General features: G+C 53.3%; 1 protein-coding gene across 1 annotated transcript in view; it reads right to left on the minus strand.

Moving 5' to 3' along the window:
- Positions 1 to 22675, minus strand: part of ADCY5 (adenylate cyclase 5) — a 156327-nt gene that overhangs the window by 29063 nt on the left and 104589 nt on the right. Inside the window, exons 4-12 of the mRNA XM_082625412.1 lie at positions 21067 to 21178; positions 19421 to 19548; positions 17239 to 17397; positions 16221 to 16362; positions 14130 to 14270; positions 8733 to 8755; positions 7653 to 7797; positions 6261 to 6358; positions 2474 to 2561 (exon numbers count right to left, since the gene is read on the minus strand). Of these exons, the coding sequence (XP_082481538.1) occupies positions 2474 to 2561; positions 6261 to 6358; positions 7653 to 7797; positions 8733 to 8755; positions 14130 to 14270; positions 16221 to 16362; positions 17239 to 17397; positions 19421 to 19548; positions 21067 to 21178 (1036 nt within the window). The remainder of the gene's footprint in view (positions 1 to 2473; positions 2562 to 6260; positions 6359 to 7652; positions 7798 to 8732; positions 8756 to 14129; positions 14271 to 16220; positions 16363 to 17238; positions 17398 to 19420; positions 19549 to 21066; positions 21179 to 22675) is intronic.

Genomic DNA, 22675 nt, shown 5'->3' on the forward strand with positions numbered 1-22675 from the left:
TTCCAGTTTAAAAATTGTAAACAACAGATAGCTTTGATTCTGATTTGAATAGTCTAATTAAGTGCCTCAGATGAACAAACAAAACAATGACTTTGCCTCAGTTTATAACTTAAGATTCTCTTTGAGCGTTCAGCAAAAGAATGTTTAAGAGGGCCTTTTAGCTACGGTATGCTTTTTTTTAGTTGTTTTATTGCGGTAAGATATATATAACATAAAATTTGCCAATATAACCATTTTTAAGTGTACAATTCAGTGGCATGAATTGCCTGCACAAGGTTGTGAAACCATCACTGCTATTTATTTCCAAAACCCTTTCATCACTCCAAACGGAAGCTCTGTACCCAATAAGCAATAACTCTCCACTCCCCCTCCCCCAGCCCAGGCTATCCTATAGTCTACTTTTTGTCTCTATGAATTTGTCTAGAGTAGATATTTCATATAACTGGAATCATACAATATATGCCCTTTTGTGTCTGGCTTCTTTCACTTAGTGCAATGTCTTCAAGGTTCATCCATGTCGGAGCATGTGTCAGAATCTCAGTCCTTTTTATGGTAGAACAATATTCCATTGTATAGACATAGCACTTTTGTTTATTCATTCATCTGTTAATGCAGTGGTCCCCAACCTTTTTGGCACCAGGGACCGGTTTCGTGGAAGACAATTCTTCCACGGACGGGGTCGGGGGGGATTGTTCAGGAGCTAATGCAAGAGAGGGTTCAGGCGGTACTGCGAGCAATGGGGAGCCGCAGATGAAGCTTCGCTGTCTCACCAGCCACCCACCTCCTGCTGTTTGGCCTGGTTCCTAACGGGCCATGGATGTCCGAGGCCCGGGGGGTGGGGACCCCTTTGTTAATGGAGACCTGAGTTTTTTTCCACCTTTTGGCTCTTGTGAATGTACGGCGTGCTTTTATAGCCATGAGAGGGAAGAAAGTGGGACTGTCCACTGGGGGAAAAGCAGGCTGGGGTGCCTGACAACGTCAAGACCAAAAGGCAAGAGGGACTGAACACAGAGCAGGAGGGAGGTCATAGCCTTGAGGAAGGAGCTGGTGGAGAGGCAGGGAGCCAGGATTAACCCCTACAATGCAGCGAAGGAACTGGCTGAGCACACTGCTCAACTTGCCGAGTGACCCTGGCCGGTCCTGCCCCTCTCTGGGCATCCACTTCTGCACCTGCTCAGGGGCACACTGCAGCACACCAGATGCTTCTAAGGTCCTTCCAGTTGTGACAATCAGTCCACCAAGATCTTGACCATCAGATGATTAAGCAGTTTAGAGCCTAATGAAGGACTCTATTTGGAGGATGGAGCCAGAAAGGGGACTTTGGAGATGACAAAGGTCCAATCCCCCAGGAAGGAGAACACGGTGCCCACCGCAGAAGGTGTAGGGAGTGCTGGCAGGGCCTGGGCCCCCCAGGGGCTTGGCTCCAAGTGAGTGTCAGGGAGGAGCAGAGAAATGGTTACAGCAGAAGCTAGAGAGGACTTGTCTCTGCTGGGACAGAGAGGTTTCTGGAACCAGGCTGGCCCCATCAGGGAATTCTTTTGTGTGGTTTTTTTTTTTTTTTGATGTGGACCATTTTTTAAGTCTTTATTGAATTTTTGTTACAATATTGCTTCTGTTATATGTTTTGGTTTTTTGGCCGTGAGGCACGTGGGATCTCAGCTCCCGGACCAGGGATCAAACCCGCACCATCCCACGCCCCTGCCCCCCCCACCCCGCCCGGCATTGGAAGGCAAAGTCCCACCACTGGACTGCCAGGGAAGGCCCATGGGAATTCTTAAACCAGTGGCGAAGGAACTGAGGAAGAGGCTTGGTGGGCAAGGCAAACAGGAACCTGAGTGATTTCTACAACAGACCCTAATGACCTGTGGTCAGGTCCCCTTGAAGGACACAGCCTGGGTGGCAACACAGCATGCCTAAGAGGCGGCATGGGAGAAAAACACAGAACAGGGTCTCACGCCCATGCTACTACCTGTGTGGCCCTGTCTGAAACAATGAACCACTCTGGGTCTCCCTCTCATCGATATGATGGGCAGCTCAAAAGCCATAATCTCTATGGCCTCCCTCCAGGGCCATTTCCAGGGCACACTGGAACAGAGAAGGGGTGTCGAGAGGGAGCCCTTTCACACTCATTCTTTCAGCAAATGTTTATTGACCATTGCTCTGTGCCAGGCATTGTGCTACGTGCCCTTCCTTTGGCCTACCTGATACCCAGGGGACAGACAGAAGAGAGAGCAACAGTATCTTCTTGCAGAGATTTGCAAAGGCTAACTGAAACAGCCAGTACAAATAAGGCTCCTCAGACAAACTACGCCCCCTGCAGTCTGGCTTGCTGCGAATGCCAATCAAGAGTTGTGATCCAGCATCAGGTGCCTGGATCCCAGGTGGGACTCTCCAGCCCCTGGGAGGGGCCCTATCAGTGGGCTGGGAAGGGAGGGAAGAAGGTGACTGGGGTTCAAGTATAAGCTGGACTCACCTTCAAGCAGGAGTAGATCACGGACACAAATACCACCAAGGTCAGCAGCAGGAAACAGGTCAGGTAGAAACTCAACATGAACACGGAGCTGGAAGGAGAGAGGAGGTGGGGAATTCTGGGGCTCTGAGAGGCCCCGCGAAGGAAGCAGAATTTGCTCCATTTCTCCTGCACCTCCTGCCCAGTCTTGGGTGCCTGGCCCCTGACTCACTGAGGAGGGATTACTGAGGCTTATGAACCGATGAGGGACCTGCCTCCATAACGGTCTGGCTCCTGCCCTTCCTCCCGGTCTTGCCACTTTTCTGGGGGAGCATAGTCCACACAGGAGCCAAATGAAGAACGGGGTGACACCTGCCCAATATTTTGCCTAATTCTTAGCTCTCCATAGACTCAGTTCATTTAGCCTGGAAGGGCCCATTTTAAAAATCACCTGGCTGTTCCCTCTAGGTAGTCACTTATGGCCTGACAAGTAACTCTGAAGGCTGAACACTGGTTTGATAAACGGCCATCATTTATAGAAATGCATTTGTCAACAGCCCAACCAGCTACTCTGAGAAACAGCAGTGACATGTCTCTTTGGAGGGCAGAGTCTCTAAACCCTGTCCCCTTCCTACTGCCAGGCCACACAAGTCCCGTCCAGTTTCTGTTCCCCTAGCCCCACCCAGCTCCACAGCAACCGTGTAAACTGCAAGGATCTCCTGCTGCCTCTCCTCACAGAGGCAGATCACAGGTGAGCTCAATGTTCACAAAGGGCTAGTATCCTCGGGCGGGCGAAAGAACTGCAAGTGACTTTCCATCCGGAGCCTGCCGTGGCCCTCCTGGGGCAGGGGCTGGTCGAGGCACAGCACTCCCTACCAACCACAGGAGGCCCCAGAAACTCTTTCTCCCTTTCAGGGAGTGAGACAGCCTGACATGACAGGTGTTGTCAGCAGGTTAAAGGCAAGTGGAGGACATAAGAAGGCAGGTGAAGGCCTCTAGGGAGGCATCTTTGTTCCAGGCTCCCCCAGAAGCCAGCACTTAGCTGCCTGAAACAAACAGAACAGGGGAGAGAACTCTCTTCAGAGGGAAAGAAAGACCTTTAAAGTAGCTTTTAAGGCTTCCCTGGCGAGAGGACCGCCAGAGAACGACCTCCATCCATGCCTTAGCAGCTCCGAGCTGTGGCCAGAGGAGGGAGTGAAGCTACTGCGGGCAGATCAGGGACCTGGAATAACCCAGCCCCAAGCCATGCTACAGAAAGAAAGAAGCAGCAAAGAGGCAGGATTATGCACCCAAGAGAAGGGGGCTCTCAGTTGCAATGGGACAGAAAGTCTAGGTTGCTTATTATACCTATAGTTCCATTTCAATACAGAAAATGAGTCCTATGCCAGTAAAGACCCACAATCCCACCAGCTCTACATGGTCTCAGTGCAGGGGGCAATGGACATTAACTGCATAACCAGGGTGCAGCTGGCTGCCAGTGTCTGGTTTTCACCTGTAGTATCCTGACAGGGTCATAGCAGACACAAACGCAAGGGCCATCTCTTCAACGATAAGTGCCATTAAAAATAAAAGGCATTGAGTAATAAGACACGCCGACGTCATGTACCTCCTGATATGATGCCCTGAGAAAGACACATGACTTCTGTGGGATTCTTGTGAAAAATACATAACCTCCATCTAATCATGAAAAAGCATCAGACAAATCCAATTTGAGAGATTCTACACATTAATTAGCCAGTACTTATCAGAAGTGCCAAGGCCATGAGAGATAAGGCCAAGGAAGCATCACAGATTGGAGGGGACTAAGGAGATACAGCAGCTAAATCCAGTGTGGGGTCCTGGCCCAGCTCTTGGAACACAAAAAGGACATTTGGGAGAATGCTGATGAAATTAGAATACAGCCTACAGATTCGTTCATATATCATTACAGTGTTATTTCCTGATTTTGATTACTGCAGTTATATAAGTTGTCAATAGTAGGGGAAACTGGATGAAGGATGTACAGAAACTCTCCGTAGTACTTTTGTAACCTTTCTCTAAGTCTATAATTATTTCAAAATGAAAAACAGAAGGTGTTGGAGTGAGGGGACTCTTCCAGATTTAGACTTATGAGACATAACCAAATGCATCCAGTGGATCTTGAGTAGATCCTGGCTATGAATAAACTAAGAGTAGAAGACATTTAGGCGGACAATTTGGGAGATTTGAATACAGACTTGGTATCAGATGATTGTAGAGGAACTGGGGTTAGCTTTGTTTGGTACATAAAGCATTGTGGTTAAGAAGCAAAATGCCATTAAAACAGGTGTATATTGATGTGTTCAGGGGCAAAATGTCCTTGTGTCTAAAATTTACCTTAAAAAATCAGAAATACACCTGAAACTAACACAACATTCTAAATCAACTAAAAAAATCAGAAAAAGATAGATAAAAAATTCTTGCAAAATATTAACAATTGTTCTGGGACTTCCCTGGTGGTGTACTGGTTAAGAATCCACCTGCCGGACTTCCCTAGTGGCGCAGTGGTTGAGAGTCCGCCTGCCAATGCAGGGGACACGGGTTCGTGCCCTGGACGGGGAAGATCCCACATGCCACAGAGCGGCTGGGCCCGTGAGCCATGGCCGCTGAGCCTGCACGTCCGCAGCCTGTGCTCCGCAACAGGAGAGACCACAACAGTGAGAGGACCGTGTACCGCAAAAAAAAAAAAAAAAAAGAAAGAAAGAAAGAATCCACCTGCCAATGCAGAGGACACAGGTTCAAGCCCTGGTCCGGGAAGATCCCACATGCCGCGGAGCAACTAAGCCTGTGCGCCACAACTACTGAGCCTGCGTTCTAGAACCTGAGAGCCACAACTACTGAGCCCACGTGCCACAACTACTGAAGCCCGTGTGCCTGGAGCCCATGCTCTGCAACAAGAGAAGCCACCGCAATGAGGAGCCCACGCACTGCAACAAAGAGTAGCCCCTGCTCGCCGCAACTAGAGAAAACCCCCTGCATGCAGCAACAAAGACCCAACACAGCCAAAAATAAATAAATAAATAAATAAAATTTTTTTAAAAAGAACAATTGTTCTATCTAGGGGATGAGCGTTGATTATATTAATTACATTTCTGTATGTTTGAAATATTGCATAATAAAAAGTAAAAAAATATGTGTATATATATATATATGTGCATATATACATATATATACACACACATACATACATGGAGTGGTTATCTTTCTCACTTAGCCGTGACCCTACCGTGAATGACTACCTAACAAACACTTCATGTCCAACATCCCATTTCAGAGTGGTCCCCTTGGAAGCCACAGGCCTCTCTCAGTGACACAGCCAGTCCTCAGAAGATTTCAGGAACACCTCTTAGAGAAAAGTCTTCAGAATCTGAAATCCATTCTTTGAAATATCTGGAGTAGCATAAAACCCTTATTTTTTAAAGATATACTGTTTTTTTGCAAGAACCAAAGGTCACGCAGAAACCAGCTTGGTGAATACTTTGGGTGACTCAGTGGGCAACAGTGGTTTGTGTTAAAATGGGATGAGAGGATGAAGTGGAGAGAAGGGGTCTCCCATGCGCTGGGCAGTACCCAGACAGAAGTTTTCCACCTGCAATGAGCACATGGCCTACCCATCATGGGGGAGGCAGACTCTTGGCTTCCTGGTCTCACTGAGGACAAGACTGTAAACTTTTCTCCCTGCCTAAGTAAACTCAGCTCAGACTCCCGCCTCTGCTCTCCTCCCTGACCTCCCCTGCCACCCCTGGAGCCCCTGCAGCCAGAGGAGGGAGCCCGGGAGGGATGGGGTACTTACTGGGGCACAATGGTGATCTGGACAAAGCAGATGAAGAGGAAGACGAGCGAGGCACATGCCACGTAGGCACCGAATCGGTCATCCACTTGCTTGGAGTACTGAGAGGACATGGGCAGGGTGAGTGGGCGAAGGCACCTGGCCCTGTCTGCTCCAGCCCCCCTCCACCCCAGACACACCCGGGACAGCACACTCCCAAGACTTGGAAGACCCAGTCGAGAACCAGCCCTAGCCTTAGCTCTCAAGAAACCAGTCCACTCACTATATGGTGGTGCCTGTGGGGAGGGCCGTTGAATTATGTTAAACCAGAAACTCTGCAGGCTGGGGCATCATGAGAATAATTCATAATGATCATGGCTCACATTCCTGAGCACCAACTACATGCCAGAACACGTGCTGGGGCTTGCAACCATCACTGCGCAGCCTCACAAGAGGACCAGGAAATAGGCACAGGACTGCTGCTGTTTCTACGTCAGAGATGAGCGAGCTGAGGAGCAGAGAGGTCACTCGACTTGTCCAGTGCCACAGAGCTCATCTCCAAGGTCCTGACTCCCAGGCCCCACCCTTCCCATGACACCAACCAGCTGCACAAATAGCCGTGCTGGCAGACAGTCACCCAGAGAGGGTAATCCATGAGTCAGTTCCATTTACGCTGGTAAACAGACTAAGTTCCCTTCCCATAATTCTTCCCTCCTGATTAAGCGTGCCTCATTTGACCACGGCATGAGTTCACAGGAGCCCATGTTGACGGAACACAAGGGAGACCCTGTGACATGTAGCAAAGACCCTGGACCAGGGTCTCGTTCTGGCTCTGTCACTACTTCACTGGGTGGCCTAGAGCAAGTCACCCAGATACTCTAAGCTTTACTTTCTCAGTCACAATTTAAGGAGATAGGACAAAGAGCTCCTGAGTGCCCCTTCCAACTCTAATGCTTTGAGTTTCCAGTGTGCCAAAAGCAGCTGGATGGTCCATTGGGAACTATAATAATAATAATAATAATAATAATAACAATAGCATAAAAATAATACAAATAGCAATGTTTATTGAACATCTACTATGTGGCAGGTACCGTTTCATGTGTTTTACATACATGGATATGTTTAATCCTCACTATGACACCATGAGGTAGGTATGTTAAAAATCCCCATTTCCCAGATAAGGAAACTGAGACACAAAGAAATTAAGATGTATCCTTTTCCACCAAGAAAGTCTCCCTAAAACCCCCATTTCCTGGGTAGGGCAGCATCAGAGCTGGGAAATGGAAGTGACAAGAAGGAGCTCTTTCCAGGGCGGAGACAGCGGGGGGAGCCGTCCTGTTGCCTCCTTCCCCTCCCCTTGGTCCTGGTTCTGCACCGGGGTGGGGGTGGGGGGTGGTCCCCCCCAGGGTGCTGTACCTTCTTCTCTAAGTCAGGCTCCCTGAAGGTCAAGAGGAACTTGCGAACGTGCTCAGATCGTAGCCTGTCGATGCTCCTGGCGTCAATGGCACGGCCCAGAAATTCATCCACTTCATCCTCGGGGTTCGCACTTTCCTGGGCGTTCCTGGGGAGCAACGGGCGCAGACACAAGACAGGCTGACCACCAGGGGGCGCCTCTAGGGGGCCGGCTCAGCCCGTGCACCTGGACCCATCAGAGGGGCTTGATCAGCTCTAATAAGGGGTGGGGAAGCTGGGATTGACACCAGGATGGCCAGAAGCCCAAGTACTCACATGCGCAGAAAACTACCCAAGGATCAGACCCGCGGGCTGGGGAGGGGGATGCCTCACTGACAATAAGGATTTTCTAACCCTATTGATGTATTATTAAATGATAATGATAATATGAATTATTCTCAAGGGTTTGTTTTTCTCTTACAGGTAACAGTCTCTGCTCTTCACTCTCTAGCTGTACTGTCATCCTGAATTGAAGGCTGAGACCAGGAGGCAAGACATCTGCCGCAGGGCCTGGGAGCCACCTGGCTGCTCTCGCCTGGCCCAGGGGACTCTCTGGGAAGCACGTTTCACAATCTTTGGGTGCTGAACTAAACACTCTACTTGTAGAGTGGAGCCCAGTCCTCGAGTGGGATTTCTGATAGCCCCTGAGACTGGGGAGTGGAGGAGAGAGACAGGCACATTCCTTCAGGGTGCTGGGACGTGACCAGGCGCTGGCGACCAATGTGCAAAGCCTGCATCTTCCTGGGAGCCGCATGTGTGTGTGTGCGCGCGCACATGCATGTGCTGAGTGTAGTTGTGTGTGCATACGTGTGTGTGCGCGTGGAGTGGAGATTATAAATGGGGGACGCCCAGGCCCAGCCTCTCTGCCGGGGGCCTGGGCTCCTCCACTGCTCGTCTCTCAGGTGCAGTGGGCTCTGTTCACTCCCAGCCAAGACTGCGAGACCCGGGCTCATTCTCCACGGAGTATGGAAACTGAGCTCCAGGCAGATTTGGAGACATCCCCCGGGCCAAGGGAGCTGAAGTGAAGAAGGACAGGTTACTCACTTGTCCTTGGGATCTTCAAAGCCCTAAAAGAGAGGGATGGAGAGAGGAGGAGAGGAGGATGAGAACCAAGGGGATGAAAACGGGGAGGCTGCAGCTCATCCCCTCTCCACAGTTCACCAGGAGCTTGGACACAGAGAACACTGTCACTCAGTCATCCCCTCCTTCCTTCATTTGGCAAATATAGCTGGGTTTGGGACAGGCTCTGTGCTAGATGCTGGGGGCGCACTGTGATTTTACTTCATCCACTGGCAAAATCCATGAGTCTAAGCTCTTCGTGTCCCCATACCCAATTCCTTGTCATTCCCCAAACCTTCCTTCACCGTCCTCCTGGACCCTGGGCTTGGTGGGTCCCCTCCCAATTCTGCGACTTACTCAGATGGAAATAAGAGAATCCGCCAGGCCGATCAACCCCCACACACCTGTGCACACCTGTGCACACACACACAGCTCATGCACACTCACCGCCCCCCCCAACTCCCACCAAGCACATATAAAATCTCCTGGGACTTTACAAGTTTTGAGCTTAAGAAAACTAAACTCTGGTTACCTGCAACAGCTTTTCTGGTATCTGAGAACCAATGTGTTCTTATAAGGCTGGAGCTGGCTGGGGACCCAGGAGGTGAGGAACCTGCCTGCCCCGGTTTGATTACTGTTCTGATGTTCACACACACAGGGCAGGGGTGAGGGTGGGAAGGGCCCTTACTGGTTGCCAAACTCAAGGCCCTACCTAGAGTTCATCTATAAAGGACTGAAGTGTGTCAGGGTCTGACCAACTGGGGCAGAATGGAGGGAGGGGCCCCTAAAATGGGAAGGGGTGGGATCTGGGAGGCAGTGGGGGAGGCACAGGCACCCCCGGACAGGCGGCGTCAGGTTGCCAGAACAAGGACAGAGGGTGGCCTCTTGTCCCTGTGGCTCAGCATGGAACACACTGCTTGGCAGCCAGGGGGCTTGGCAAATGTCAGGGGAACCCAAACCCCAAATGAACACAGCTCTCTTCATTCCCACTGAGGAGTGGGGTTTATGATGTTCTTCGCGAGTCGGAGCTGCCAGGCTCCGAAATAGACGTGGGGCCCATGGGCACTGAGGTGCTGTCTATTCTCCTCACCAGCTCAGGGCTCCCAGGGGCCTTGGCAGCCCCTAGTGCCACATCCAAGCACCCAGCTGTGGGCTCTGAGCTCCTCCTGGGCTGCCCAGTGGTTGTCTTCCTTTCTCCTCGTCCTCTGAGAATCACCAAGCCCTCGGTCCAGGCTGCAGGGCCCCGCCCACCTCACTGTCCCCACTCGAGGCTAGAGGAGTTGGGGTCTCTCATGTGAGTGCCCCTTCTGGGGGCAGGCAGGATCTCTAGGGCACAAGCTTGAGTGGGCAGCGGAGAGTCCGGACAGGCCAGTCTCTGCAGACCATGGCGAGGGGCTGGCCCGCTGATCTCCACCACAGAGGCTGGCAACGATTTTACTCAGAGGACATCCAAGCCATATTATGCCTACGCTGGTGTCTACAGCTCGGAACTATACCTGAAACATGTCTAATGAACCTCTCTCTGACTTCCTCCAGTGCTCCTTTGGTGGTTTGCAGGGGCTGGTGCTGGGAGCCAGGTCTGCTCTAGGCTCCCTGGGTGCCGGGCTGGGGTGGTGAACTGACCGCAGTCAGGGAACACTTTGGTGGATAAACCATGGTAAAGGGCCTTTAAGAACACAGGCCAATAAACAAACAAATAAATAAATAAATAAATTTAAAAAATGGGCTTCCCTGGTGGCGCAGTGGTTGAGAGTCTGCCTGCTGATGCAGGGGACGCAGGTTCGTGCCCCGGTCCAGGAAGATCCCACATGCCGCGGAGCGGCTGGGCCCGTGAGCCATGGCCACTGAGCCTGTGCGTCCAGAGCCTGTGCTCCGAAGCGGGAGAGGCCACAACAGTGAGAGGCCCGCGTAATGCAAAAAATAAATAAATAAATAAATAAATAAATAAATAAATAAATAAATAAATAAATAAATAAAAGAACACAGGCCAGCAGACTGGGTTCCAGTCCCCCGACCTGCTTTCTAGTCCTAGGACAACGGTCCTCAGCCGGCAAGGAGGACACTCAGATGGGTTCCTGCCATTGTGCCTCAGCACTTCTGGGGAGCAGCTCAGCTCAGTGTTTCTGTTTGGTCCCTGAGTCCTCTCCTTCTGACCTACAGCAAGAACAGAGGCCGTGGGCCCCTCTGCTCGTCCGCACTGAGGTGCAGACTCTGGTTTGCACGCCTGCCCTGGCGAAGCTGCTGTGGGGAACACTTGGGCCCAGCCTGCCGCCTCTGGAGAATGCACAGCTTACCCGGGCCTGGTTAGTGAGCAGGAGTCCACATACGATCTCCCGTCAACCTCTTTATTAATAAAGAACCTTAGAGGACATCCCTGGTGGCACAGTGGTTAAGAATCTGCCTGCCAATGCAGGGGACACGAGTTCGAGCGCTGGTCTGGGAAGATCCCACAGGCCGCAGAGCAACTAAGCCCGTGAGCCACAGCTACTGAGCCTGTGCTCTAGAGCCCGTGAGCCACAACTACTGAGCCCGTGTGCCACAACTACTGAAGCCTGCGCACCTAGAGCCCGTGCTCCACAACAAGAGAAGCCACTGCAATGAGAAGCCCGCACACCACAACAAAGAGTAGCCCCTGCTCGCTGCGACTAGAGAAAGCCTGCCAGCAGCAACGAAGACCCAACACAACCAAAAAATTAATTAATTAATTAATTAATTTTTAAAATACATAAAAATAAAAAAAATTTTTTTAAAAAAGAACCTTAGAGACCTTACAACACTCATGCCTAAATCAGCACCGCTCATTACTACATCTTAAAAGCTGAGTAAAAGTTGGAACAAGATTTAAAGAAATAAACTGCTGACTACGAGTTACTCCCCTCTAACTGCTCTCAGTCACTGCTTAATCCAATCCCCTCCCCTCCACTGCATCTTTAGTGGAAGTTGGGGTAGAAGCTTTCTTTTTGCGTATCTTTCCCAAGGGTTTCTGGGTGAGTTTAACACCAAAAGCCAATGGTGTGCCTGGCGGCTGCCAGATCCTGTCCCATCCCTGGCCTAGACACTAGGCAGGCAGGGGCCCAGGGGATGGTACTTTGATGCTGGCCCCTCGGGTGACTCTGCCCAGCAAGGACAGGGATGGGGAGCCTCTTCTCTCCCTCTACAGGGGTGTCCCCGAGCCTTCTGATCACTTTCCATTCTTTCCCCACTGGGCAAAGCAACCAACACCACGGAGGAGCCTTTCTGACAGCCAGTCTCCCGTGAGACTGTTTCCCCAGTTACAGCCCTTCTGCTAATTCTTCCAAGGTTTCTTGTCCTAACAATGATTAATGTCTGCCAAATCGGTGCTTATAGTCCAAACTGCCCCCTTGGAGACTCTGAAATACCTAGAGTCCACCTACACCAAATATCACTAAAGAAAAAAACGTTCCGAAGATTTTAAACAGAGAACATACCAGCGGGCACCTTTCTTGCCTGCTGGTGGTTCTTCCTCTCCACCTCTGTCCTGCCCATCTTTTTTTTTTTTTTTTTTTTTTTTTTTTTGCTGTACGCGGGCCTCTCACTGCTGTGGCCTCTCCCGTTGCGGAGCACAGGCTCCGGACACACAGGCTCCGCGGCCATGGCTCGCGGGCCCAGCCGCTCCGCGGCATGTGGGATCTTCCGGGATCAGGGCACGAACCCGTGTCCCCTGCATCGGCAGGCGGACTCTCAACCACTGCGCCACCAGGGAAGCCCCCTGCCCATCTTTTATTCCCTGCTCTCCCTCATCTTCTGCTCCCCCCACCATCTCCCCCTTACCCTCTCTGTCCTCCCGCTCTGGCCTTCCTGCTCCCCTGTCCTCCTCTTTCCTCCCACCTGGATGACAGCCTCCCTCCTTGCACCCTGCTCAGTCTCCCCCGTTTCCTCTCACTCCCTCTCTCACCTCTTGGCCGTCCTGGTCATGTGGGTACGGAGTCCACAGGAGATGATTCAAGAACTGGGGTGAGAACAGGGGGGATCCAGCAACTGCTCTTTGCTTTGGGGAGGGGCCTGGAGGGAGCGGGAGTGGTGCCTGGAGCTCTGGGTGGCAGTGACCAGGCCTGGGACGTCTAAGTTCAAAGCCCTGGGGCAAGGCTGACCTTTCCCACTCTTCATCGCTTAGGACCCTGGTGTCCTGCAAGTTGTTTCTTTACCACCAAAAGTGAAAATGGTGATCTTGACTCAATTCACTTTTTTCTTCTGTACATTTTCCTTAAACCTTTGTCATCTGCTATTTGCTAGCTGGCAAGGAGCAGAATGACTGGTCCCTAGCCTGTCCCCTCCCTCAGACCCCTGGATCTGTCTGCCGACTCAGCTGGACTCCCATGGAGTCTCTCGCTAATCCCTGCTGCTGCAGCTTAAACCCAGTCTGATCCACAGGCCCCCAACGTGGGGATCCTAGTGTCGGCATGCCCCCCATTCCTCTACCGGGATCTGTGGGAACTCAGTGGACACACACACACACACACACGGCTTCCTCACCCATCCCTCCCTCAGAGTGGGCAACTCCTGCCTGGGTACCAGGCTGCCCTTGACCTGAGGAGTGTGCTCAGATGCAGAAGCCAAGATCTCAGATGAAAAGAAAGAAAACGTTGCTGCTGCACACTGACTTCTTGTCATCCCTCATTCTCTTCTTCCCACTCTCTGAAGTCTTCTTTCTAGCATTACTGATAGAACCCAGGCAGGGCATCCTGAATTAGCCTGACCCTGCTGTGTGCAGGGTGGCTGAGGGTGTCTGTCCTCTGAGGCCAGCAGGGTCCCTTGAGATGGAGGCAGCACCCCCACCACGGCCTCTGCTCACTCAGCCTGCACGCTCCCACACGAAGACTGGAATGAGCAGGGCGTTTCTCAGCACAGAGGGCAAAAAGACCATCACCTGGCACTTGCCAAAAAGCACTGGGATGGTTTCTGAGCGACTGGGCCAGAAGATGTGTTTCAACTGCCTGGGGAATGCAACAGATGCTGAAAGGTGTCTGACAAGCCTATGCCCACCCAACTCCCCAGGGCTCCCCAGACAGTGCCAAGAGGCCCTGGAGGCTCTGTTTTGACCCTGAGTCCAGCCAGATGGGTCTGCTTCCAGCCTACACCAGCAAGGTCTGCCAAGGGGGAGGAAAGAAGGGGCTTCACCACTCTGCTCCAAAGCCAAATCCGGCATGCCAAGAGACGGTGGGGCCCACGGAGAAAGCCCAGGCCCGGAAGTCAGGCACTCTGTCTCCTGGTCCAAAGTCAGGGTGAGCCCCCTTCCAACGATTCCTTCTGTGGCTCTCCAGATTCCCTGGGTAACAGGAGGGGCCTGGCCCAGTCCTCACACCCACAGAAGGCCCTAGCCCTGGAGAGGGCGGCCCACACACTGCCCTGCCAGCTACTCACCATCCGTTTCATCTCCTTGGACACCTGGTTGCCACCCAGGTGGTTGTAGAAGGGGCGCTCAGCCCCCCAGTGTGGTGGGTTGTGCCCGATCGAATTGGTTCTCTGGCGATTCATCTTGGCAATCATGGCCTTCTCTTCTTTCTGGGAGAGCAACATAGATGCATCAGCCTGTGGGCAGGGCCCATCAGGTGAGCCCAAGTAGGGAGTCTCTCATTCCTCCCAGGTGCCTGGCCAGGTCGGGGTTAAGGCAGTGCCTCCCTCCCTTCTCTGCACAGCCCAGAGCCCTGAGGTCTGCCAAGATCCTAAAGCTCACCCAAGAAAGCACCTTAAATCCCTCCAAACTCCCCAACGCCAGCCCTGGCTGGGAGCTGGGAGCCTCAGGTGGGAGCAGCAGAACAGGATGATGAGGTTTGTCTTGTTAGAAAGCCAAGGGGCATGGGAACATCTGTCGCTGGCATAGAATTCTAGATGTGGGCAGAGCCTGGGTCTGAAAGTGCTTGGGGGGTGATGGACGGAGAGGAAACATGAGATTCCAATTTCCATCCCCAAACAGGCATGTTCTAGCAGAGCGGGTAGTAGGACAGGCCCTGCAGCTTCTGGAGGTTTGGGTCATTAGAACGTCAGATTCAAGGGCTGATGCGCATTGCACAAATCCACCAACGGGGCCTCAGCCAGCTCTCCATGTGCCAACCACAACCTATCTGTCCATCCATCCAAATGAGCTTGAGGCGGAGGGTTGGAGAGGCCCTGGGGGGACCTGGGTGGCCTTCCCTTCAACTCCCTCCCTGAGCCTGGGAAGGGAGCCAGTCAGATCAGAGGCCGAGGGGAGGGGACACAGCCTGCTTCAGTAGACACTGCCCTGGGTCGGGGCTGGAGGGGTGGGGGGTATCCTTTTCTGTCTCCATTTCATCTTTTCTGAACCACTTGTCAAGCTAGAAGAATCAAGATCCAGAGAACCCAGGGCAGAGGGTAACCCTTCAGCCTGGGCGGGACAGGAAGGTGAGGCTAGAGGCGCTATGGGCCCAGCAGAGAGGAGGAGTGTGGGAGGGGGCCTGGGAGGATTTCGGTTCATTTATACTCCAGCCAAACAACAAGCAAATGCTTTAAAATGAGTCAATTAAGCCACTAAGTGCTTTCCCCAGAGTACCTAAACCCTCCCATCCCTCTTTCCGGATGTCTGTGGCAGGGCCTGATACCGCTCCCTCAGAGGCACCCCGTAGCCAGGTCCTGTGTGCTGGGATGTGCTTCTGTGGAGGGTGAGGTGTCCCTCTGATGTCCCTCTCAGGGTGGACACCTGCCTCAAAGAGCTCTGCCCACCTTGAAAAATCTACTTTTGCTGTCTCCAAGACTTTCTCTGAACTTTTCTCGCAGCTTAATTTTGTCTTCAGTCTAATTCCTTAGGAAAGAAACAGGGAAGCTTTTCTCTATCAAAGGGCTCTGACCAATAAGTAAATTCAATTGAAAGATTTATAAGTAAAAGGCATTTTAATCTAAGGAAAAATGTAAAATATAAAATGTTCTCCTCATTTGCTTTAAAAATTAAGAACATGGAACGTGACACTATTAAAAATAGAACACTGAAGTCTGCTAATAATTCAGTTTTATATTTTGGCAAGTGTGGGCTGAGACAAAAGAAGGAAGAAGAAAGACTGGAAAGTGCAAGAGGGGAAAAGACAGAGTTTCAAGAAACAGAGGTTATATAAGTACAGGCGGAGAGAGAGCGAGAGCCACCTAGTTTAGGCAACAGACAAGGAACGAGATGGAAATAAAGGACGTGGTATACAGAGTTCCCTGATGCTTCTTTTCCATCTTGTGGCCTTCTGCTGTATTGTTACTAACCGATCTGAGGTCTGTTGCTTTTTCTGCAACAGAAGCAAAATGAAAACCTCCCCTCTTTGCCACCAGCCTTTACAAAGCCTCTGTAGCTCTCACGTCCTTCCTGAGATGCAGGAACCATGACTGCATAAGAAATTCAGGACTTGCCTCAAGGAAAGAGTGAGAGGAGAAGGAAGCAGCAGGCTAAGAAACACTCCTCCCCAAAGAATGAAGCCCTCCCACTTCCCCACCCCAGCCCAGCCCTCGGCCCCCGACCCGCTTCTGGGTGCAGCGCAGGATGAGGAAGGTCTCGATACTGTGCTCTTTGAGGTAGGCGTTGCGCTCGCCCCCACCGCCCGGCTCCACTTCATAGTCGCCATTCAGGTAGTTGAGTGTGGCCTTGGTGATGTGGATGCGTCTACGGGTAAGGGGGGAAGCAGGGAGAGGAGGGCAGCAGACGTGAATTCAGAACCCCTGCTCCCATGCAGAACCAAACTGTAACCAACTCAGTCATCATTCGAACCCCAGGGCCCCAAACTCTGGCTCAAATGCTAACCCCTACCTGGATCTCTCAGTGGACTGTATCCCTCTAACCTCATCAAGATGGCACGGTGGGCCCCTCCCCAGCTCGTGTTCACTGAGACCACACCGCATCACATTGGCATCACGTTATTACAGTGATGTAACACATCGGCCTGCCGGGAGAGCAAGGCCTCCGGTCTCACAAACTTTGCAAACCTGCTCAGAAGCCAGCAGTGGCTCCTGCTGACTGCAGGACTGCGCCCAAATTCCCCAGCCTGGCATGCACGTCCTTAACACAGGCACTGTTTCTCCCACTGGTTCCTAAAAGGCCATCTGCTCTACTTGCGTTCCCTGGAAGTACTGTGTTTTCCTCTGCCTGTGCCCGTCCTCAGCCTGGCTGCTCCCCCGACCCTCACCTTCCTCACCTGCCCCCATCCTGCCCCGTCTGCCAGGCCAGCTGACCTTCCACCTCCTGGCCACCCCCGGAATTATCCAGGGGTCCTCCCTCCTCTAGAAGCCTACCCTGACCTCCCGCGTCTCACGACAGGCCGCCAGGTTCTGTGTAAATATTTTCTGGGTGAAGACTGGGTGAAGGTTGGGGCCACGCTCCCTACAAGTTGCCATGTGTGGCGTCAGTGCTTGGTTACTAGAGGAATTCCACTTAAATTCTGCCAACCCCAGGGCTGCGGCTACCCGGTCCTGCCCACCCTAGCCCTTTCCCCATGACAGCCACCTGGGTGGGCCGGGCGGGAAGCTGCCCTCACTCACTCACCCCGCCTTGCCTCCAGCCTCCATGTGGTTGGCCAGCGTGACGTCGTTAGACCAGACGTCGAACTGCCACTTCCTGAGGCCAAGGACGCCACAGTGCACTCGCCCGCTGTGGATTCCCACACGCATGTTCACGTTGACACCTGTCACCTCCCGGACCAGCCTGGGGATGGAGTAGGGGTAAGGCCGGGAGGGGGTCAGGGCCAGGCGCAGAGAGGTCAGGGAGCGTGAGAAGGTGCAGGGGTCAAAGAGTCATTTCTCTCCAGGCCAGCCCAAATCCAGAGTCTGAAACTGTGCATCCTGAAGGGCAGGGCTGGGCCCTGGTGCTCAGGAGCTGAGGGCTGTGAGAGGCGCTGCTTCCCAGCTTTCCCGCAAGGTGGCGCAGTGCCTCACACTACGTCCCAGGCCCACTGCTTCTCCCCAGCTAGGGCACCTGAGCCAGCGCTACCGTAAGTCAATAATTAAGTTGTGTTCTGAAAATGCAAGCGCACGTTAGTGCCGATTTTAGTCGACAGGAAAGTTATAGTCACTCCAAACCCCATTCATATAATTCTCAGATTTACCCACATTGCTGCTTCTTCGACATTAGCAGGATAATGGAGAAAAAGAGAACATAGGCCCTGCCCAGGAAAGATAGGGGAGCTGGGGCAGGTGCAGAGGACCAGGGGTGCTCCACATGCTAGAAGACAGTGCCAACCCCATCACATGCACCACGTACGTATTCGGGGAGGGCCGCCTGTAGGAGGGGGAGTGGGATGGAAGCTCTACAGCTCTGGGTATGCGTCTGGGGCCCGGGGTCTGTGGAAGAGGGAGCCGGTGCTCTGGGGGGAGGGTCACAGTGTGCACTTCTTAGGGACCTGGACCCTCCTTGGCTCCCTGGGGATGGACCCACTCAGCCAGCCATGGGGCCGGCAGTCTGACTTGGCCTGGTGGGCAGGACCACCATGTGGCCTCCAGCTCTCACCCCAGCCCACCACCGAGAGGCTGACACCTACCACAGGGAATATTTATGTCATCCATCTATTTCTCTCATCCTGGGATCAACTCTGCAAATACCTCTGCTGGAGCTGTGCCTTCCATCCACAGGACCTCTGGCCACTTGCTTAGGTTGATATCTCTCATTCTACCTTTTTGGCTTCACTCCAAGGCCACCTTCTTCATGAAGCCTTTCTGGGTCCTCCCAGTGAAATCAACTGCCCCCTCCTGGACCCTCCCACCGCAGTTTGCCTCTCTTACCTGATGGTGTCCACTGGGCATGCCTGGTATCAGAGCAACGGGAGTCCTGGCCCCTCAGCAGGCTCTGTGCTTCCAGGCAAGGGACCCCCTGTCTAGCCTGGGCACACAGGGGCACTTGGCAAACACTGCCGAAAGGAACTGAGCCAAAGAGGATGGACCCGGCCACCTTCTGGGCCAGTTACTCTGACCTCTGACCTTGCCCACTGTGGCTTTTCCTTTGCCCCACCCAGTCTACTTCTAAAGCTCACAGTTTTGGAACCTGGACGCAATCTCTGGCCTACTCCCTTGGCTGACCTGTAAGCTTGGATTGTCCATGTTGCTTAATGACTGGGGCTCCTTCTGTGGTCAGCAGTGACCAAGAATCGGCCAAAGATCCTGGCTGTTATTGCTCCCAGGGAGGATGGATTTTCTTAAACGGGAACACCTGTGTTTGCATCCACCTGCCTAGCAGTATTACCCTGGGGAGCCGTTTAGCCTCTGTGAGCCCAACCTTTCTCATCTGTGAAGAAATGGGACTGGTGACTTCTACCCCTGGCTGGGTGGTTGTGAGAAGACATGAGGCCTGGAGTGCAAGGCCCTGCCATGGCACAGGGTACAGCACAGCTGCCAGCCAGTCCTCCTTTCCTGGAGGGGTGGCTCCATACCTCCTGCTGCCCTGGAGTCTGCAAAGCCCTCCCTTCTTCCAGGACATGTCCCTCTGTGCAGAGCTTCCCAGGCTGTTGTGAGCACAGGAGCCCAGGAGAAGGCTCAGAGCCTGGAGGTATGAATCAACCCTCCGGTGTGGCCAGGGTCCTTGGGAGGTGGCTTTGTCCCACTATTTCCCTGCTTCCATCAGTTCAACATGAGTCAGTTACTCGGGCTATGGGACAGTCCTCCTGCAGACGGGTGGTCCCACGGGAGATGGACAGTGTCCCCACAGGCAGGCAGTCACCCTGGAGACGGGCACTTACGAGATGGCCTCAATCATGTCCATGCCCATCTCCACGCAGCAGTGGGCATGGTCAGCCCTGGCTTCAGGCAGCCCTGAGACGCAGTAATAACAATCTCCCAGGATCTTAATACGTAAACAGTGATTCTCCTGGAAAGCAAATTAATTTTAAAAATTAAAAATAGTAGGAAAGAGAAGTGGGAGGGAAAGAAACGGGAAGCAAACAGATTCACCCCATGCCTGGAATAACTTGCCTTTTAGGGCAGCGAGCACAGACCCAGTGCCGGCATGAGGTGTGGCCCCAGCCTGGGGACAGGCTTATCGGGAGCCGTGGGGGACGGAGGACAGGCTGAGCCGCCCTTGAGAAGCATTCCAGCCACCCCAGGCTCAGGAGCTCACTTTTCTGGCCACAGCTGAGGCCCAAGAAGAATACAGCTGGTCCAATGTGGCAGCAAATGGGGCAGACTCATCAGTGTGAGAGGTCCCGAGCTGAGAGTGAGGGGCCCATCCCACTCCCAGCCCTGCGACACGCTCCGACTCTTGACCTAGAGTTCTACTAACAGTTTTATGACTCTCCTTTTATGAAAAGGCTGAAGCAGAAGTGAGATTTAACTAAAGCTCGCCTGACCCCCAGCCTGAGATTTTTATCCAAGACAGTTCTGCTAAGCCAGCAAGCACGTGCGCGCTAAGACAGCCACAGAGCGGAAGCACCCGCCCGCTGCAGGGTCACCCTGCAGGCCGCAACCGAAGCATAATTGGGATTGAGATGGACTGTCATTAATCACCAATTCTGAGCTGTCCAAGTCTGCTTCCCAAAGGTTATTTCGTGAAGCTGGTATGCTGGGACCCAAGTATCTGTGTGCCCTGGACTCTCCTTTAAGGCCCTTCCAAAACCCAAGGGCCGAGCATGTCCCCGTTCACCTCGCCCACATTCGGTGATAAAATCAGTGAGGTGTGAGGCCCAGCATCAATGCCCTCAGAGGCCCTTGGCACCGTCTCTCATCCATGATCTGCCTGGTGTCCTGTGACAGCCCAGGGGACGTGTCCACCTCTCAGTGGACATTGCAGTAAGTGGGCCCCGACATAGGACTCTCCAAAGGCACAAAGCATCGCTCAGAGCCACGAAGGCTGGGAAAGGACGGCAGAGTATAAACAGGGACTAATGAACGTGTGTCCTTCACCACTCCATGCCCGGGGGGGTCACTTCCAATCTGTCCCAACGTGGAAGAGTCCTCTTTCCATAAGTCTCTTGGGTGACACACAGCTGTCTGCAGGCCAGCTGAGATTCAGACTCATTTATTTATTTATTTTATCACTCTGGCCACCCTCATCAGCAAAGTGGCTCTGTGGCACCGAATTTGCTCCTCCAAACACAAATTCCACAAATTCAGGGGTCAGGGCAGCATTTCCTGCAGGCCTCACCACCCCTTTCCACTGATGGAAGGCTTGCTCCCTTGTGACTGGTGACACTGTGAGCACCTCTGAGTGTGCAGCGGGGCTGATGTGAGGTGTGAGGACACGTAGCCACAGCCTGTATGGCCCCGCCTCCCCAGTTCCCGATGGCGGACTCCGCAGCACCCTACCCCAGGCAGCCCAGATCAGGCCACCCTTCCGGCCCCGTGTGCTTGGGCACACGGGGTCCCCAGGGCAGTGGGCAAGGTGACTCACTGCAGCCAGCTTGTCGAAGCGGGCGAAGAGCTCGTTGAGGGTCATGACAAGCTCCTGGGCAGTGCACTGGGACGCCAGGCTGGTGAAGCCCTCGATGTCAGCAAACAGGATGCTAGAGAGACAGGGGGGAAGACCCCCGTGAGGAAGGAAGGTCAGGGGGACACAGCTGGGGCCACCCTCCGCCTTAGGAGGGCTGCCAGCCAGCAAGAGTCCTGGGAGCTCCAAGCGGCTGCTGGGGAGGGGAGAGAGAGAGCTGACTCTGGTGTTCTCTCCCAGCTGGTAGGGAAATGCCGGGCCAGCCCTCCTTTCTGTATCTCCCTGCACCCTCGCTCCCACCCAGGAGGAAAGGGGGGCCGAGGTGCATGAGGCCTGGGGGCGTACGTCTGCCTGAGGCCATGCAAACAGGGCCTGCTCCCCTCACCCTCAGCCACCTCTCAGGCCTGCCCCCCATTTGACTCCTGAGCAGCCCCCTCAAGGTAGCTTGGTCCAGGAGAAGGGTCTTTGGTTCATCTTGTCTGGAAAGTGTTTCAGGCCCTAATGGCGGCCATACAGAGGTCTCACTTCCCAAACGCATACACAGGGAATCCAACCCCAGGCCCTCCGTACCAAGGGAGTCCTCTAGAAGAGACAGAATAAAGAGGCCCAGGGAGGAGGGAGAGGAAGACACAGCCAGTAAGCGTCTCTGGAAGCCCCCCAACTTGTCCTGCCAGCTCCTTCGGCCTCATCCCCGGGGCCCTCAGGTGCACCCGCTGGTCCCTGCATTGCACGCTGTGATCTTTCATCTGTTCCCGAGATTGAACGTGTCTTTCTTTTCTTTCAAAACAGACTACCAGAGGTGAGGCCCCAGGGCCAGAATGTGTAAGGGCCCCAAGAGTTTTTTCTTAAAATGGACACAGAAATGTACTAACTCTTGTGGGCTGAGATGCTCCTGGTGGCTGGGCACGGGGGCTGGGGTTTCCAACCTGCCACCTCACTGAGCCCTCCAGGCAGCCCTGAAGGAGGGCCTGGTGTCCCCATCCCAAGATGAGGAGCCTTGGGGAAGAGCCACGGACGGTAGCTTGGGGGCTCTTCCCCACGGCCTCTGCTCTCTCCTCTGATCCACGCGGCTCCCGAGGCTCCAGACCGACAGTCTCGCTTCAAATTAGAGTGTACAACTAAACATGCCTTGTCATTTTATTTGGAAAATGTGTGTTCATGCATTAAGCATATCTTTTCATTCTGCTCTCTGACATCTGGGGTCTTCCTCACCTGGGAAGCCTGCCTCTCCCAGGCCAGCCAGTTCCTAGAGATGGTCAACCACTCGCCTTGGAGTCCAGAGCCTCCCACCCCAGTCAGGTTCCCACACCTGGCCCACCACTCCCCTGCCCTACTCACCCCAGGGACAAGTGCCAGGTAACTCCGACAGTCCTACGCCTCAGAGCCCACCGACATTATTCAAACTAGCCAATCCCAAGCCTGCTTACCCTGCTTCACCCATTCCTTCCTGCAGAAACCACAACAGAGGCTCTTGCCCACGTTTCCCCTCTCGCTGCCTCCTCACTGACCCCTGTGCTTCCCTGTATGGCCCCCCAGCCCATGGCGTAACGCATCCTCTCCTCTCGGGACCTGT

This window comes from Mesoplodon mirus (genome assembly GCF_964341445.2).
Source record: "Mesoplodon mirus genome assembly, chromosome: 6".
Taxonomy (NCBI): Eukaryota; Metazoa; Chordata; class Mammalia; order Artiodactyla; family Ziphiidae; genus Mesoplodon; species Mesoplodon mirus.